At 37.2% G+C, this 19487-nt stretch overlaps 2 protein-coding genes and 1 long non-coding RNA gene across 4 annotated transcripts; all 3 read left to right on the top strand.

Moving 5' to 3' along the window:
• Window positions 1–584: 584 nt before the first annotated feature.
• On the top strand, window positions 585–5000 carry mettl18 (methyltransferase 18, RPL3 N3-histidine). Its single transcript, XM_087801982.1, has 2 exons — window positions 585–718; window positions 4100–5000. Exons 1-2 carry the CDS (start codon window positions 626–628, stop codon window positions 4991–4993), a joined length of 987 nt encoding a protein of 328 aa, XP_087658108.1. The 5' UTR covers window positions 585–625; the 3' UTR covers window positions 4994–5000.
• Window positions 5001–7431: 2431 nt separating this feature from the next.
• LOC148069720 (uncharacterized) lies at window positions 7432–9093 on the top strand. The gene is made up of 2 exons (XR_015713000.1): window positions 7432–7610; window positions 7907–9093. It is a non-coding gene; the product is annotated as an uncharacterized LOC148069720 (long non-coding RNA).
• An 863-nt stretch (window positions 9094–9956) lies between these two features.
• Window positions 9957–19179, top strand: sufu (suppressor of fused homolog (Drosophila)). Of its 2 annotated transcripts, none has more exons than XM_087802798.1 (12): window positions 9957–10317; window positions 10549–10683; window positions 10860–10996; window positions 13692–13834; window positions 14264–14349; window positions 14486–14558; window positions 14724–14877; window positions 15414–15516; window positions 15611–15745; window positions 16628–16766; window positions 17722–17790; window positions 17850–19179. In XM_087802798.1, the coding sequence occupies exons 1-12, from the start codon at window positions 10169–10171 to the stop codon at window positions 17937–17939; spliced, it is 1413 nt and encodes a 470-aa protein (XP_087658924.1). In that variant the 5' UTR covers window positions 9957–10168; the 3' UTR covers window positions 17940–19179. The 2 variants fall into 2 exon arrangements, with proteins under 2 accessions (XP_087658924.1, XP_087658923.1); XM_087802797.1 differs by having other exon boundaries at window positions 9963–10317; window positions 14721–14877.
• The last annotated feature ends 308 nt before the right edge of the window (window positions 19180–19487 follow it).

Genomic DNA, 19487 nt, shown 5'->3' with positions numbered 1-19487 from the left:
CTACTGTTTCTTTCGCAAACGTATAACATCGATAATAAAGGCATTCTGATTTAATAAATACACGTATGAACTATGAGTTATGCCAGCAAACCTAAAGCTTGTTTAATCTCAAATGACATCGAATTCAACATCTGATCGTCCATCACCACGTTCACGTCAAACACAACGTTCGGCAAACTGCATCCCTAAGTCTTACTAACAAGCGAGTCCAGCATAATCTTCAACTCCACCCCGAGGAGTGACTTTTCAAGAAGAGAGCGAGAAACACAGCATTTCTAGCAAAGATATCAAAAACAACGTCCCAGTACCATCCAAATCCTGAGCCGTGGATATTGCGCATGCGCATAAGAGAGCGAACTGCATTGTGGTCCTTCGAGTTTACTTTAATACCGAGCGTTGACCGACATTTTATTTGAGCAAATCAAAAATGTTTTCCAATGTGCAATGAATACTTAAAATAAAATAAAAATACAATAAAATAAAGTTATTTAAAAAATAAAAGTTTGAGTTATGGGAGTTGTAGTTCTTGTAGTTCTGACGAGCTTCCGGTGTCCTAATGTCCGCTCACATGTGCACTTCCTAACCAAACACGTTGGTCTTTATTCCTTTATATTTTGATTTAGACATGTCGTTTTGTTTCAACTTCGATTTGCAGACGAACACTAAAGATGTTTCTCCAAAGGAATCGAAGAATGAAGAGGAAGTTGATGCCAAACATGTGAGTAATAAATGATAATAACTGACTGTAGTTTCTCCAACTGAATTGTTGAGGTGACACTTCAATGTAGCAGTGATTCAAATACTTTCCACGTTATATTAAATATGTCTTTCACGGAAGGAGGTGTTGTCTGTGGGCGTGATCCAATGAGTGAGTGAGCAAGTTAGTGTAACGTTTGAGGAAGAAATATAGACAGTGATAACTAATGTTTTTTTTAAAAAACATCTCTTTATTAATTTGTACATTAGATGGTACATCACACAACCAATGCTTCAATAGTTGATGTTTAAGTTCCAAATAAAATAATCAAACTAAATTAAAATAGAAACAACGACTAATAACAAGCTTGTCCAGCACAACTTTATATTTAAACAATTGAAGAAATAGAATTAAATTCTATATGTTGACAATAATAATAATAATAATAATAATAATAAATCACAAGGCAACTTTATTTTTCATCTAAAAGCTGATATACAACGTTACGCTTCAAGCAAACATATGTTCAGTAATTTATATTTCTTTAGGTCACATAGCCAGCAGAGCATTTATTCAGAATAAAGAGTTTTGGATTTAGTGAAAGATCTTTTCCAATAATTTTCCACTTGTTTCTAACTTATATATAGTTCATTCTTACATGAACATCAGTAGGTTATGGTTGACACATCATCATCAAAAAAGGAATGTGACTAAGTTAACATTTGAGGTAATACATTTAATCAAAATAAGTAAACTTGATGATAACATTTAAATTATTCATTTAGATTACTTGTCAATAACAACGAGTATTGCTGAGTGGACAACATTGAAACATTAAAATTAACTTGAGCCTACATAGTTTTTCTTGTAGCAAAAAGTCAAATATTAAACTTTAAAACATTTAGCACTCAAAAACCTTATGGAAGCTCTTAAAAAAAAAAGATATCTTGTTTAAATGTTAACTTAAAACAAACATGACAATAACAATAACCAATGTTATGAGATCCTGTCAGAGTAGAAAAGATATCTTTGCTCATCATAATTTTTCCATTTTCTGAGTGATCTGTTACAGAGATTTTTATTCTAGAAATGATTGTGATAGTTGGATTTGTTCTCCTTAACCGGGATACTTCTTTTTTTATCAATGAACATATGAATGAATGAATGAATATTGTTCATTTCGGGCACGACAGTTTAGATCATCAACATCACATTTCATCATAGTTTACATTTTGCATGCATGTCAAAAAAGGGAAAGCGGGAGAAGCCGAAGCTTATCTACTCCTGCCCCCATTTACCTCAAAATAGTAGTAGTAGTAGTAGTAGTAGTAGTAGTAGTAGTAGTAGTAGTAGTAGTAATAAAGAAATTAAATTATAGATATAATCATATCTTCAAACAGTGCTTGTTTCACTTTGGCTTAACCGATTATTGTTAGGTATGACGATTTCCACATAACATGTTACAACAGTAGATCACAATTAGTCCGGTCAACAGACGGATGTCCAGTTCATTTTGTATATGTTGGATGGAGTGAATACATATTAAAAGAGCCAATTTTTATTTATAGGTCTCTTTCTTCTGTTACGTTCTCAGTGCTGATTTTCGCCAATTCTTCACAAAATTTGGCTAAAACTGTTGATTCCATTGGAAAATCTCTTTTGGAAATTAGGATTCCAAAAACCACAAAGCAGAAGACAGAAGAAAGCATTGCACATAGTTCAACAAGATATATATTTATATATTTATTTATATATATATTTCAACATACTTAGGAAATTCATAAAATAAACAAATTAAAATATAAAGTGAATATGTAATCTATTTAAAAGAACATACCTTGTTTTATCTGTGGTGGATTTTTGTTCACTGGTACGTAAAAAGACATTATATTACTAGTCATAGTGTTCCTCATTCAACTTAAACATATTATTAAAATTGTATTAAATGTTTCACTGTAGTTTGTATTTCAAATATGACTCTATAATTCTCATTTCTCTTATCAGTTAATTTAATTCCTCTTTTAGTTTCTCTTGGATGCAAAATGTACTGTTTTCTGAAATGAAGATTACACTCAAACTTTAACAGTTGATCTGATGATGGGAAGGGAAGCTACATGTGTTGCATCATAAATCATATGGCTGTTTGTCATGTGGTAGTCATTTAGTGTTAGTTACAGGAAAAGACTACATTTGCTGTAAACCACTGCAGTGTTCTTTTATCACAGTAAAAACTTTCCACTGTAACTTTAACACATAATTGAAGAGTTTTTTGTTGTAACACCGATCATTAATACTAAGGAACTGAATCAATTGTTATTTATTTTAATCGGACAAAACTTTTTTTAATTTCTCTTGCCACACGTTTTTCAAGTGAGCTAAACATCCATGCATTGTTTAGGTGTGTATTGGTAAGAATCTGACGTATGATACGCTTTACGATACAGGGCCAACAACACAATAATTAATTAATTAATTATTTAATTAATGTCCTTTCAAACGTCTTCCTGTTTTGCATCGTGGGTCTGAGAGGACCACAATTTCCTGTATGCTGTATGTCTTTATACATGCTTATTTGACGATAAATGAACTTGAACTTGAACAATATTATATATACTTGATATACTTGACTCTGGTGTTGCAGAATTTACAGACCACATGACTCTTGAACTGCTTTCATTTGTTATGAAACCAAAATATGCCCAAAAATAAGCTTTACAAGCTGCTGTAGTACACTGTATCCTCTCATCCTCAGTAATCCCCTGGATTTAATTTGTTTCTTAAAATTAGGAGGATGTAATGACTGTTGCCATCTAGAGGCCAAAGGTTTATTTGCAACAAAAAAAATTAACAAATACTGTGAATATTTTCATGTTAATTGTACATACATTTTCTTTTTTTTTAAATCATTTGAAAGACTACGTCTAAGAATCAGTACATTGCTGTTGAATATTGATACAGTATTGTTTATTTGAATTTATTGTATTTTGTTAATCTCTTTTTTTTCTTCTTTACTTCATATTATTTCATTATTTTATTCTGTACTGCCATCACAAATATCAGTAGAAATAAAAGTGCCTGATTAAAAAAAACATGGCGATATAAACATCAGGAAACTGTTTATCTAAGAATCAATATTTCCTCACAGCCTTAGTGTCAGAATCATTCATACTAATCACGTTAGAATTCAGATTTATTCTAATCAACTGGAAGAAGCTTAAATGTAAGCAGCAGATGCAACTCTGAATATATCAGGTGTGAACGTGTTCAGGACAAGAATTATCAGCCACGTGTGTCACGTATTTCGAGTAACCAGCTTCCATGTATTGTTGATGACTCATCTCTGGGAAATGTATGAAAACGTTGCAACACTTTCACTCCCCTACTCTCCTTGTGTGTCGACAGACGGAGAAGAGAAAGGAGGCCAAAGAGCACCTCCTCCCCTGCGACCCACAGCTCCTCCTCACAGATGTGGTGAGAGAGACGGTCACGATCGGAGCTCTTCCTCCTCTTCACTTCCTCAACGAGACGGTCTTCGAGAGGACCGTCTCTGAGAGGGAGGATGACGAGAAGATTCTGTCCCGCACGGCGGAGCAGAGGTCCGACCTCATCTCCGGGGTCTACGAGGGTGGGCTGAAGGTGTGGGAGTGCACCTACGACCTCTTGGAGGTGTTGGAGCGAGGGGGGGAGACCTTTGGTGGGAAGAGTGTTTTGGATTTGGGCTGTGGTGCCGGCTTGTTGGGGGTGTTGTCTCTGAGGAGGGGGGCCCGGCGGGTGGACTTCCAGGACTACAACAGCACCGTTATTGAACAGCTCACGGTGCCAAACGTTATTCTGAACTGTGATGATGATGATGATGAAGACAGTGAAGACGAGAGTGAAGCAAGGAAGTCTCAAACTAAAGATAATCAAGAGGCCGAAGGGAAAACCCCGCCTAAAAAAAGAGCATTAGATCCATCCGAACACCCGCTCATGAGCCGGTGTCGCTTCTTCTCCGGGGACTGGACCACGTTCCTCCCTTTAGTTCTGAAAACCGACCCCCAGTACGACATCATCTTCACGGCAGAGACCATCTACAACACAGACTATTACCCCTCTCTACACCTAACTCTGCAAAAGCTGCTGGCGCCAGACGGACTTGTCTACCTCGCCACCAAGTCCCACTACTTCGGGGTTGGGGGTGGGCTGCACCTTTTTAAGCTGTTTGTGGAAGAGAAGGGAGTTTTCTCTCTGGACCACTTGTGGGACGGCGAGGAGGGTCTTCAGAGACATGTTGTCGTGCTGCGTTTTAAGAAGTGAAATAAAAGGTTTTCAATATTCTGGTCTGTTTCTTTTCAGTGGTAGCAGCATCAGCAAACGTATACATTTTCAGAAGCATTTTTAATAGCATATATTTTATGGAATAATGATTAATACCATTAAATTCTAGACTGACTTGAATGATTTACCTTTGATCTCAATCTTAACCATTTACAGTATATGCATTCTAAACTATGAGTGCAGAATTTCACCATAAAAGACCAATATTGAAGACTATTTTTTCTTCTTCGTGTTATTCCCTAGATTCCATGAATTCCGAAAGTGGAGCTGTGACTTAAAAACCTTTTTGTTCAATTTTGATCTCAATCTTAACCATTTGTATATTTTCTCAAATAAGACTCCTTGATTTCACCTTTTAAAGTGTAAAATACTCAAGGTGGGTTGTCTAGAATGTCATACTTCAACCCAATACCTTTGAAGAATCATGGTTGTTTTTTTCTTTTTTAAGTAATTCCTTTATTTACAAATAAAATCCAAGTTGATGATGGAAATGAACATTATTATTAAATGTTCTTTGAATTGGGTCGCTGGGAAGTGCTAAACAAATTAACAAAATCACAAAATATAAAAATATAGAAATACAATTAAAAACTCACCAAACAACCTCCCAAAAACAAATTTAGAAAGTCACAAAAACCTTTTTACACACTACTGAAATAAATTAACAAACTATTGAAATAAATTAACTAACAATTGTAAAAAACACATTTACAAACTATTATAACGTTTGCACAAACTTTATATAAGAAAAGATTAACAAAGCCATAAATTAAACGATAAACGATTGAAACAAATGTACATACTCCCCAAACAAATATGATAATTAAGCAAACTAATTTCTAAAATGTTCATACAAATTTACAAACTCAAACAACCGATTTCAACTATTGAAATAACTTTACAAACTATCACAACACATTTATAAAATATAAAAAACAAACCATTGAAAAGGTTTTAGATACTTTTGAAACAAATTTCGAAATTATTGGAATATATTTACAAATATTTATATGTTTCAGTTGAAATCTGTTTAATAAATTGCACTTTTTATATTTTCGAACAATTAGACAAAATCTATCACTTGAAACCAAATGATGAAACATTAACCATGAAGCGGTCATTTACACTTTGCACTTCCTCTGGAAAGACATAAACCAGTCCAGTGATGGGTGAAGAGGGGCTGAGAGGTGTTTATTTGTCACAGGTCTTCAGATGCATGTGGAAGAACGACGGGAAATGGGCTCAGTGACCTTTGCCAGTGATTCCCCCACGTTCAAACAGCAGCATGAAAGCCAGGTTTGTTTCTGAAGTCTGGCGCAAAATGTCAATTGCAACTTATCCCACCAGCCCAAGGATGTAGATTGAAAGTGGATTCTAGGCACATCAATGGTGGGAGTGTGTGGGCTCTCTGATTGTGCTCATGGTTCGAGTCCCACTCTTGCAAAGGTTGCTACTCATTGTAAGACTCCTGCAGAGATGATGATTCATGGCACTTCCTCACCACAGGAAGGCTGTGAAAGACACACAGGTTTCAAATGCTGCTCGAGGAAACATTTTATTTTATCTCAAAGCGGAAAACTTCTTTTATAACTGAAACTGTGTGGAAACCCCTTTTTGATGGATCAAAATCTTCGGACTTATTCATGTTCAGACTAGTCGAGCAAGTATGAGGAAATGAAATAGTTCAACTGATAAAGTGGAGATAAAATAACCGTTTATTGAAAATATAAAATAAAATTGTAATATTCATTTAAATATACTTTGATAAACCAAAATACATATTGGAAGTATATCCCTAGTACATTGGACCTATAGAGAATAGTGTACTTTGAGTATATTTTTGTAAAACTAGGAGTGAATACTTAGAGCACTGGTAGTATAGAGATGAGTTTACTTGAAAGTACATCTTTGTACGTAGTTTTGTCCTGAGTTGATTTAAAGAATCCATTTATTTTTTGATCCTTCTATAAGGATTTTTTCTTAGGGTATTGTTCACAAACATGTCACTTTTAACACTTAAAAAAACTTCAATGATTTCCTCATCATGGTCGACTTTTTCTCTGGAAACAACCGCCCCCGACACCAGGACAACATCCTGTTACCCAGAATGCCCATACAGGGTAAACCATCCCACTCAGATTGACACACAAGCCGACACTTTGAAGACATTCTGCTTTCATTGATCTCAAGTCTGTTTGCTTAGTTGTGACCTCAACAGGCTCGTAGGGGAATTCCTGGATTCTACTGTATGCTTGATGGGAAAACGGGGCAGGGCCAGTCAGATGTTTTTCCTCAGAAGCTGTCGTGTTGATTTACAGTGAGGGGGCGTGCTGACCACTCCCACTATTTCCTTTTTACTGGGAAGTGACTGTCAGGGTTACGGTACAGAGGGAGTGAGCGCATTACAAGGAGGAGGGAGGACGGCCAATGAGTGATGCCAAAGATGTATTTAAGGTGTTTCCCCCTGAATGTCCGACAGTGCCTCAATCTTCCTCGGTACGTGAGGAGAGAGAATAAGCTGCTGGGAAATCATTCAAAAAAGGAATTATTTATTAGTTTACCTTCAACTTGGGAGCAGACGAGAGGTCAACATAAGGTAAGAGGGTCAGTTGTTTGAAATGGAAATTGATTGAAAAGATAGAAATAACTTATAGATAGAAGTCGACTTCTCTCTCTCAGAGTGACTGAGCCGTAAAACTTAAATAGTCTTTATTTCCTGGTCTAACTGACAGAAAACAGGAGCTTCCTGAAAGTGCTCAGGTGTGGCTTTCCATGGAAGGTTCAGTGAACTTTACCACTTGATCTGAAAAGAATGTAGAATTCTACTGATAAGGTTGATGATTTCCCTCGACTGACACTGTCAATATTGACCCGTTCTTTCTTTTTTCTCAGGTTACGGGTTGATGAACTGATGAGTCATTCATACATTTCCCAGGAATACTCAAGTTTGAAAATGGATGTATCTAAATTGTACCACATTTGAAAGGTTTGTATGATGCTGCAGTACTTTTCTGTCTTTGTGTGTTGTGTTGTGTTGTGTTGTGTTGTGTTGTGTTGTGTTGTGTTGTGTTGTGTTGTGTTATGTTAGTCTGTCCATTAATATTCTTTCCCAAGAAGTCCCTTCAAGATCAGGTTTAGAATAAACTTGAGTCATGGAGGATTACACAAAGTTTGACTGGATTTTACAAAAAGATTGGGAATATATTGGCAATTAGACAATGTCTCCATGACACCAACAGATTAAGCGTTAAAGTGAAACAATAAATGGAAAGATATCGTGGCTGTGAAGTGCAAAACAAATTTTAGATTTTAAGGAATTTAGTGTAATTCCATTTAATGACTGAATAAAGTTAAATAAGTTTCTGAGCCCTGGGAATGACAGCATTACAAACCCTGGACTCAGATTTTTAAATGTGTTTGTCAATAGTTTGTAAATGCGTTTTAATAGTTTGTAAATATGTTTCAATAGTTTGTAAATGTGTTTTAAAAGTTTGTAAAATAAGAGTTTGTAAATTTGTATGACAGTTTGTAAATAGTTTCAATACTTTATAAATTAGTTTTGGGATTTCGTAAATGTGTTTCAAAGCTTTTTTAATTTGTTTAAAGCGTTTGTAATATGTTATCTTCGTTATTGTCATTTTGTTTCTATTATTTGTGAATGTAATACAATATTTTGTAAATGTGGTTCAGAATGTATTATTTTGCTTCAATACATTTGTTTTGAACTTCCCAGCCTGCAAAAAGAACACAATGAGCTGAAACAATTCAATACTTTAATTTCTTCATTGAGCACCATTTTTGACATGTATTTGAGGTCCAGTATTGATCGTATGGAATGCCCTGCTATGAGAACTGAATTCCATAGATGGCAGTGATTTTGGGTTTCATCTATGGGCTCAGTTCTTCTGGAAGAGCACTCGTGTTCCGACCTGGAAAACACACACACACACACACACAGACATATATATATATATATATGTATATATATATATATATATATATATATATATATATATAAACTGTATATTCCTCTGATGCAAGAACATTTCCTCTCTTCTAATAAAAACTATGGATTTCAATCTCTTTGTTTGTCATCTCTATCAAGAAACACTGACTGTGACTCATAGAAAGATCAATAAATATGCACTAATAAAAGATTTAATAAAAACACTTTGATTTGATGCTGATTTAAATACAACATTCATATTTGTGTATTTTATGATGAACTAATGTACGTTATGGCATGTGATTTTGTTAAATCTGCTGCTCATGATTAAAGCACAAAACATGCTGAACCCCCAAAGCTACATAGAAAACAACTCTTTAACCTTAATAATGCCACTATGAACACACATATGTCTTCAAGAGCTGAGAAAAAACATCAGCTCACAAGAAACAAAAGAATCAAAATGTTCTGAGTTTCTCTTCTTTAGAATTCTGAATCATGGCTGGAAATGACATCACGCTCTCAAGAATGTTAAAAATACCCGCCACGTACAGATGTGAGGTTGTGAAACTATTTGAAAGATTAAATGTTCCTTTATCACTAAACACTTTTGTTATCTTCCATAGATTCTCCAACAGTTGTTTGACGCTTACATCTGTAATTGTTATTACAAAAGTGCAGTTTCAAGTTATGTATGCATTTATTTGATGTAGTTTTATGTTGTTTTGTAATGTAGTTTTTTGTATTTATTTATTTTGTATTGATAAAAAAGAAAATCAATATTATAAATCAACAAATGTATTCATTAATATCATTCACATGTTAATGACAGGCAGCGTGATCTTTATTCGTCGATAGGATTGAGTTTGATGATAGTTGAGATAAAGAAATCTCAACATATTACTCCGATTCCAAAATGTGCTCCTTGTTTATGTGACGTAAAGTAATCCAAACGATCTCATTGGCTCTTCAGAACCGTCAGTCAACGGGGTCATCGCTGAGCGCGACCAATAGGAGCGGCGTTTATTGTGGAGGCTGAGCAGCAGCAACAGGCTGGCTCGCAGCTCGTTCTCTCGAGTCGTTACACGCTTATTATCGAGGACATGTTGTTGCTTTAATTCGCTTTTAGCCTTCGAGAAGGTTGGAGAAAGAAACGCCGGTGCGCTCGCGTCTCTCCCGGCAACTTAAAACGGTTGGAGGCGCAGGCTATGGAGGAGGCGCGGCCTACCAGCGGTGCTCAAGCCCACGGGCTAGTGTCGCTGTTTCCCCCCGGACTGCAGGCGATCTACGGGGAATGTCGACGACTTTACCCCGAGCAGGCCAACCCGCTCCAAGTCACGGCTATTGTGAAATATTGGTATTTGTATTCCTCTCTTTATTTATCTTCTTAGACTGTGATTATAAAGTTCTATAACTTGTAAATAAAGTTAGCTGCTGAGCTAAAAGTAATAACATGCAATTGCTACAACAAAGTTAGCTGAACATAAGCAGTTAAATCTTTATTTTATTCATGTATTAGTTGATGTTTCATGTTTGTGGGATGGCAAACATCAATGGTGGTCATCTGTGTGTTGTGTTTGTCCTCCAGGTTAGGAGGTCCAGACCCCCTGGACTACATCAGCATGTATAGAAACTCAGGATGTCCAGCTCAAGACATCCAGGAACATTGGCACTACGTTAGCTTCGGCCTCAGTGACTTGTATGGAGACAACAGAGTTCACGAGTGAGTCCTTTAAGAGATTCTATATTCAATGTTCTTTACATGTTGACCTCCTAAGGATTCTCCTGCCACTTGGCACCGAGCTGTTGTTCTGCTCCTCATGCATATGTGAAGAAATGAAAGCACAGCTGGTGTTTATACAATCTCACCGTGACTCTCTGCATGTGTGTGTGTTTCAGATTTGCAGGCGGAGACAAACCCAGTGGCTTCGGCTTCGAGCTCACGTTCAGACTGAAAAGGGAAGTGGGAGAAACGGCACCGCCGACCTGGCCGGCCGAACTCATGCAGGGCCTGGCGCGATACGTATTCCAATCAGGTACTCTTCATCCTTCAAAATTAAAAATAGTATTTTGATCATCTAATTTAACATATTTTGGGACGATAATTTTTTCTCTTTTTTTAATAATTTCCTCAAGCTTTCCCACTTTTGTGGAGACAACCATCAAATTAAGGGGTGTCAAACTCAACTGACACAAGGGGCCAAAATCTTTTAGCACTCTTGGTTACAGGCCGAAGTAATTTTGTATTTACTTAACTTTCTTTAACAGGGAGTATCAAATTCCTGTGAACCACAGTTCTACTGTACTTGGAAGTCTTTTTGACTTTGCTGATGTAGTTTCTTCCCCCGTATCTTATCCCAACCACTGGGATATTTATAGATCTTTAGAGGTAAGGATATGGTTAGGTCATTTTTTGCATATTTGCTCTAAAGAGTTAGTCACAAAAAACACAACAACACAACATGGGAATGTTTTGTGTTGTCACTACAGAATAAAAGAATTGAATAAGATGAACACATACCAAAGCAGCCATTCTGCGGCATCTAGTCATAAATCTTAACCACCATACATTTTCACACATACTTAAAGCACAACATAAGTTGTTAGATACCCATGTACAAAATACAGCTGTATAAAGGGAGCATTCTGATTATTATTATTACTGTTATTATTATTCCTTATTGTTTTTTTACTATGTTATTATTGTTTTATGGACAGTGGGTTTAATGTAATATGTAATCATGTTGAATCTTTGCTTTAAAAATGTTGGTAGAGAAATACAGAGAAGGTCAGAGGGAGCTGCATTGTGCCTTTTGTAGATCTGGAAAAAGTCTATGACAGGGTGCTGAGGGAGGAACTATGGTATCGTATTGAGGAAGTCTGGAGTGGCAGAGAAATATGTCATATATTTTTTATTGACATGTATGCCAACTGTGAGACAGCGGTGAGGTGTGCTGTAGCTGAACAGAGACGTTCAAGGTGGAGGTGGGACTACATCAGCTTTCTGCTCTGAGTCCCTTGTTTGCAGTGGTGACTGACAGATGAGGTTAGACAGGAATCTCCATGGACTATGATGTTTGCAGATGACATTGTGATCTGTGGAGAGAGAAGAATACATGTGTGTGAATGAGAGGAACCCAAGTTGAACCATGAAGCTACAGGGAGTGGAGATAATGAAGGTGGAGGATTTTAAGTATTTAGTGTCAACAGTCCAGAGCAGTGGAGATTGTGGAAAAGAGGTGAAGAAATGTGTTCAAGCTGGTGGAATGGGAGGAGAAAAGTGTCAGGAGTAATGTGTGATAGAAGAGTATCAGCCAGAATGAAAGGAAAGATATACAGGTCAGTGGTGAGAGCAGCCATGATCTATGGTCTAGAGACGGTGACACTGAGGAAAAGGCAGGAAGCAGAGCTGGAGGTAGCAGAGATGAAGATGTTGAGGTTCTCTTTGGGAGTGAAGCAGATGGATAGGATCAGGAATGAGTCAGAGAAACATGTTAGATGTTTAAAAGATAAGGTCAGAGAGGCCAGAATGAGATGGTTTGGTCATGTAGAGAGGAGGGATAATGAGTATATTGGTAGAAGGATGCTGGGGTTGGAACTGCCAGACAGGAGGTCTAGAGCAGGGGTGAGTAACCCGTTTTAAAGTATATATTTTAATTGTATATTGTTTTTGATTGTTAGAGCGCTTTGTGACCCTGGTCTAGAAAGGCACTTTACAAATAACTATAACTTACTCACTTACTTACTTACTGACTTTACTTCAGAGTGAAAAATGAAACAAAAAAAATATTCAATGTTTAAAATTTGTGGGTTCCCTTTGAAGTGTTTTTTACTTAATTTTGTATGTTGACATTCATTTAAAATAAAATACATTATAGATTAATAATCAGTATAATGTAACCTATGATTATTCTACTCCTACTGTGTGGCTCTGCCATAAATGCTTCACAGACCAGTACCGGGCTCTGGCCTGGAGGTTGGGGACTAGATTGTTTTTTTCTCTCTGTTGAAATCAACAGTCCCATACATTAGTCACCTCCAACTACAGGGCATTGTTTTGAACTCAACAAGGCATCTCTTTGTTTCCTCCAGCTGGAATCATTTTATATTTGTGGGTGGGCTCAGCCTTTGAGCAAAACCAATGCTGATTCAGGGTGTTCAACGCCCTGATTTGTCCCTGCATCGTTTCTTTTTGCCTGCTTCCACCCACTTGGTCGACAAAGCTTGGTTAGAATTTTAGTTTAATGCTTTCTTTACTTTTAAATCTTTCTGTGCTGAGATCTGTTGTTATTGATCTCAGTCTAATCACATCAGGTCGAGTTCATTTATACATTTTTTAAACCATTGTTAAATTTGATTACAGTTATAAATTGTATTTTTTATTGGTGTTGTTATAAACGATTTTCAACCATGATAGATCAAATTTCAACTGTGATCAAACAATGTTTAAATGTAATCAAACTCCTTTCAACTATATTCAAACCATTTTTAACTATAATCAAACATTTTTCAACTATAATCAAACCATTTTTAACTATAATCGAACAAATTTCAACTTTAATCAAACAATTTTCAACTATAATCAAACTATTTATAACTATAGTCAAAAGGATTTCTACTGTAATATAAGAATTTTCGGCTGATCAGACAAATTTGGAAAACCTTCTCCACTAGTTTGTTCTACGCAGCGAGTGTTCTAGATTCTTCATATTGTTTATTTTCCTATTGCAGAAAACACATTTTGTAGCGGTGACCACGTATCATGGCACTGTCCTCTAGACAACAGCGAGTCAAGGATCCAGCACATGCTTCTAACAGAAGATCCACAAATGGTGCCCATTCAAACCCCCTTTGGCTCTGTGAGCTTTCTTCAGGTGAGTTTTTAATCACAAACATCTGATTCAGGTGCTATTTACTAGTTCTAGAAATGATGTTTCAATGTTGATACATTTTATTGAAATATATTGCGGAATAGTTACAACCTCCTCAGAGCAAGAAGTTTGCTTGTTTGCTTCCAACTAAAGCAACCTGCATCCTTTCTGTGTGGAGTTTGTATGTTCTCCCTGTGTTTGTGTGTGTTTACTCTGGGTTCTCTGGTTTATCCCCAATTCCAAGAGAACATAAATATGACCTTGTATATATTTTGGAATCATCCCCAGAGATTTAAATGTAAGAATTGGCTTGACAGTTAGCATAACACCGCTATGCTAGCATAATAATGATGTGAATTGTTATTAGTTCTGCTTTTTTGTTTAGTTTTATACCGGAGTCACTTCTTCCTATGATGATTTTTTTTCCCGTAGATCGTCGGTGTTTGTACGGAGGAGCTAAAGGCGGCGCAGCAGTGGAACGGCCAAGGCATTTTGGAGTTGATGCGCGGCGTCAGAGTGTGAGTACAGCTTGTGAATCTAGCCTTAACTGCTTCATAAAACTGACTGCATTGATCTAAAGAAGTCCCTGTTTACCTGCTGGTTTGTTAAGTTTATACACATGTAGACTTTTGTTGACGAGTGTCTTGGGAACAGAGCTGGCGGGCCGTGGTTGATCACTGACATGAGGAGAGGGGAGACCATTTTTGACATTGATCCACATTTACAAGTAAGGTTTTATTAAGTCCTGCTGACTTTCTTTCACACCACAAGCAAACCAATGTAAACCATTTCTAAGAGTAGAAAGCAGAAAGACTGTTATGTTCCTCACCATCCTCACTATTCTGATGACGCAGTGCTAATGTTTGCGTGTCTGACTTGCTCTTCTAAGCAGGAGCGAGTTGACCAGGGGATTGAAACCGAGGGCTCCAACCTGAGCGGTGTCAGCGCCAAGTGTGTGTGGGACGATTTGAGCCGGCCGCCCGAGGACGAGGAGGATAGTCGATCCATCTGTATCGGGTCTCAACAGCGGAGACTGTCGGATAAAGGTGAGTCAAGTCGTGAAAGAAAATCCCTTTGGGGTTAAGAACTGAACCTTCTGCAGCGCTTCCTCCACGCTGGTAAAAACTGATATGCCTATGATAGTTACTGCGAGAGTCAACCTGCTTTGTTGCCTAGTAATAATGCTGAGACAAACATAATCACACTGAATATATATATTGCGGGCAACAGAGAATGTAACAATTGTTATTCACACATCTCCTTGTGTGTGTATTTCTCCTTGTGTGTTTATCTGATTGTGCATGTGTCTCTGCATGTTTGTATCTTCTTGTGTATGTCTGTGTCTCCTTGTGTGTGTGTCTCCTTGTGTGTGTGACTCCTTGTGTGTTTTCACTCTGTGTTTATTTTATTTTGTGTTTGTCTCTTTGTGTCTCTCCATGTATTTACTATATATCCTTGTGTTTGTATGGGTCCTTGTGTGTGTCTGTCTTTTTCCATGTGTGTGTCTTTGCCTCTCCTTGTGTGTTTGTGTGTGTTCCACATTCTCTATTTCCTATGATGATTTGCCCTTTTGTGTGGACAGATACTGAGCAGATCAGGGAGACTCTAAGAAAAGGACTGGAGTTCCACGGCAAGGCAGCGCTGCCCCCCATCAACAGTCAGAGATCGAGTCACGACAGACCTCAGTGAGTCTTCTTCACACACTCGTGAGAAAAATATCTCTACCTGCAGTTTGCTGCTTCATGCTGACGTAATGCTTCCTGTCTCGGTCCGCCTCAGGAGCAGGAAGGACAGTCTGGAGAGCGAGAGTTCGGCAGCCATCGTTCCTCACGAGTTGGTCCGAACGCGACAGCTGGAGAGTGTTCACCTGAAGTTTAACCAGGAGTCGGGCACGCTGCTGCCGCTCTGCCTGAGGTGCTGGTTCTCTCTCTCTGCCCTGCACAGAACACACTAGGTCACCTTCTGACTAATGCTGCACATGTGTCATGTATAGCTATGTATTGGCAAGAATGTGGTGATATAATTCATATCACGACACAGTGGCAACGATACAATATATTATAATATATTGTGACTTCAAGAAGTCGTAACTGCTTCCATTTGTTTTGAAACCACTATATGTCCTAACATCAGCTTTAAAATATGCTGGAGGTTATGGAAGTAAGTAAGTAATTTGTATTTATATAGCGCTTTTCCAGACCGTATCCTCTCGTCCTCAGTCTTCCCCGGGATCCCGCTGGATTTGGTAGTTCCTTTAGTCTGGCAGGACATAAAGACTGAGTTTGATTGCAACATAAAAAAGCAACATGTAAATTAAAAAAATATATATATATATATATATTTTAATTAACAATACATTGGATTTTTAAATATCCATGCAGATCCATGAATATCAAAAAGGTATCACACCCTAGTCGTGTTGTGTCCGTGGAAGTCTGGAATGTCGAGCGAGAACTCGTTTTAGGTGACTAATATTCTCGTCGACGGGTGTATGAACAGATGATGGTTAAAAAGAGATAAAAGCTTCTCAAAGGCATAGAAGATGAGGAGAATCAGAGTACAGAGAGATCTTTGAGTGATCCGGCTGAGACGTGCCGAGACTTGAGAGTCAAAGGTTGACTTCTGAGACCTGAGGTGAATCATATTAACGCAGCCTGACTGACAAATATTGATAAAAAATACTTTGAAACCTGCAGCAGCGTGAGCTAGAGTTCAACCATCAACTCTCCACTTCTAACCAGCCAACGTTGACTAAGTGTTTGTGGTGTTTAACACAGTTTGTCTATTTTGGGACAGAGGGCGTCTGCTTCATGGACGACACTTTACCTTCAAGAGTATCCATGGAGACACGGCCATCACGTTCGTGTCGACGGGAGTCGAGGGAGCGTTTGCTACTGAAGAGCATCCGTATGCAGCCCACGGGCCTTGGCTGCAGGTAAGAACTCATGCTGCACTGCTCTTCTCTCGGCTGGCTTTTGTCTGCAGCTACAGTCACTTGATTGTCATTAGTTCATGTCCACAGAAGAATCATCTTTAAAGTGACCAAGAAAACCCAGAGAAATTAGATGCTGTTATTTGGAAAATTTTAAATAAGTGAAATATTTTGTAGTGATTAAGTCTTTAAAATGTGATACAAGAGCATAGTTAACATTTGTCTTATAAATAATAGTTTATTGTTATTCTTGTTTTATTATTATGTTATTATATCATTATTGGCTTTCTTTTGCACTGTATGTTTAATCCAATATGTATTTATTTTTAAAATCTTTTTTCTGTTTCTACTCTCCGCTGTGACATCTCAAATTTCTCTACTAACAAATATCTTAATTTTTTGGTGACTTTTAGAGAAAGATTCTAAAAACAAGTACACTAAGCAGCAAGAGATGAGCACAATTAGAATCGTACGTTTTAATAATTCACTGGACAGTTTAGGGCCCACATGTTGCCCCCTGAGGTCTAATCTCTTTACTTGTTCTCATTGATTTAGCTAACGAGTTGAGTTAAGATTTAACAGTGAACTAGTTAACACTGATGCATTTTGGGTGATGGCAGCACTAAGACATAAACAAGTCTCTTGCTTTGTGATTGTGCTCTGATATGGAAGCTTTTATTTTAGGAGAATCTTTGTCATAGTGTAGGTGTAGTCCACATTTTTTCTTCTTAAGAATGGAAAGATTTTATTATGAGACTGAAGTAAACTAACGGAGCTTATGACAAAGAAGGCACCCATTGGTTGATTTTCTATTTAACTTGTGGGGTGCTGGTCCAATCAGCTGCACCTTTACAAACAGGGTTTTCTTTGTGTAGTGTCAATAAAGTTGTAAATGTACTAATATTAACAGAATAAAATGTCAAGGTCATTAGCCATCTAACTGTGTTTGTGTGTGTAGATCTTGTTGACTGAAGAGTTTGTGGAGCAGATGCTGGGAGACATTCAGGAGCTCAACTCTCGCGAGGAGGTATATTAATGTAGCTTCACCTTCTATAAGTTGTTCTCTGACGTGACGATGAATCGCAGGCGAAGCTGCCGAAGGAGTACAGCTGGCCCGAGAAGAAGCTGAAGATCTCCGTCCTGCCGGAGTCCGTGTTTGACAGTCCGCTACAATGAGACGTTAGACGAAGGAAAACAAGCGCAGCTGAACACACATGGACGTGAAGTTGTGAGACTGAAGCCTCTGAAGACTGTTTACAACATTCCTCACCAGCCTCGACCCTCCTTCAACCTGCCTGACCGCATGGTTGACCTCCGCACATACTTACGCCCAGCAAAAAAGGGATCTGAACCATCTCAGCCTTTCTGCTCAGACGTCTCAACTCTGATGTTCTAAAGTTTGATGTCAACAAATGCTGGACATTTTTCATCACGAGATGCCAAAGTTGACTTTGTTACTGTTTCTTACGAATGACTTCATTTAATGAACCTTTTCTGTCGAGGTAGATTTGTTTCTTTACTATCACATTAAAAAAAGTGTCTTTAATTTAAAAATGTCACACATATAGTTGAAACTGCATTTGGTCCATTTTTTCAATGTCTATTCAGACCATATTATGGACATTTGTCTTAATTGTTCAATCCCCAAAAGGTTGGGTCAATTAAAAATGTATTCTCAATTGTTTTGTTTTTTGATTGGCAAGAAAAAAATATTTAAAGTCTTAGTTTCTTTGTTAAAATGAACAAATTGTGAAGATGTATTTTTATTGAAAAAAACAAACAAGCTGTAAAGAGTTTTTTAATAGAAGTAAAAGATAAGTTTTTAAGATGTTTTTATTTTTTAAAATCAAAGTTTTGAAGTGTGTTTTTATTTTTAATAAGGGAGAAGCAAATCTACCTTTTTTCTTTTCTTGTTTATGTCACGTCCATCTGTTCAGAACTTCTCTGACCTCTGAGAAATTCCTACGCAAGAGTGTGGATCTTTCTTGGTGCTGTGTCTACATTAACTACTCTGCTAGTAGCTTCAAAACAGCTCTTCTCCAAGTCTCTGTCAGATGTCGAAGCTGAAAACCTCTCCAGACATATAATATTTTGTTGTAGATCAACGTTTTTCTATCCCATCAACCTTGTTTCTAAACCAGAACAAAGCCCTCGTCAGTGCCTTTGATCTTCTTGCTGTTACTTTTTGGTTTGTCTGGATGTTCCAAAACCAGAGTGTATCAGTTCTGCTGCTGGCATCTCAAGGTTACTGTAAATCATTTTAGGTGTGAACAAGATGTTTTCCTTCACCTGGCAGTCTGTTTTTTTTAAGTCTTTAACTCTGTTGTGTGTTTTTTTTATTATTATTTCCTGACTGTAACCGAAGTGCATTAAAGAGTGTAGATATTTACACAAATAAAGATGAAAGTTAATATCATTAGAGAGCATTCTGACATCAGCCGTGTCACTTCCTGCATCGATCAGTGCGTAACATGTTTTGACCTTTGACAGCGTATTTAAATGTCAATTTACTGGCTTGTTGGCCTTAGAAAAAGCAACGTTGTACCAACTACACAAGAAAATTGAAGTGTTTATACAAGATAAAAATATAAACAGTTATTTACTGAAGTATGGAATTGTAATTTAGGATGTTATGAAGGAAGATTTGTTTATTTAATCCAAAAGAATATTGTCTAGCAACCAAAAGGTTGTATATATATAAATATATATATATAATAATATATA

Source organism: Callionymus lyra, chromosome 11 (genome assembly GCF_982586985.1).
Source record: "Callionymus lyra chromosome 11, fCalLyr1.hap1.1, whole genome shotgun sequence".
In the NCBI taxonomy this organism is placed as follows: Eukaryota; Metazoa; Chordata; class Actinopteri; order Syngnathiformes; family Callionymidae; genus Callionymus; species Callionymus lyra.
The sequence above is the reverse complement of the archived record's forward strand: the minus strand, read 5'-3'. Positions and strand labels throughout refer to the sequence as shown.

What these genes read in the sequence shown, in the direction of transcription:
- mettl18 (XM_087801982.1), top strand. Translation starts at nt 626, where the DNA reads ATGTCGTTTTGTTTCAACTTCGATTTGCAGACGAACACTAAAGATGTT. An exon ending in AGGAAGTTGATGCCAAACAT is followed by an intron (nt 719 to 4,099) that starts GTGAGTAATAAA and finishes GTGTGTCGACAG; the next exon opens with ACGGAGAAGAGAAAGGAGGC.
- sufu (XM_087802797.1), top strand. Translation starts at nt 10,169, where the DNA reads ATGGAGGAGGCGCGGCCTACCAGCGGTGCTCAAGCCCACGGGCTAGTG. An exon ending in ACATTGATCCACATTTACAA is followed by an intron (nt 14,559 to 14,720) that starts GTAAGGTTTTAT and finishes TGCTCTTCTAAG; the next exon opens with CAGGAGCGAGTTGACCAGGG. An exon ending in CCCACGGGCCTTGGCTGCAG is followed by an intron (nt 16,767 to 17,721) that starts GTAAGAACTCAT and finishes TTGTGTGTGTAG; the next exon opens with ATCTTGTTGACTGAAGAGTT.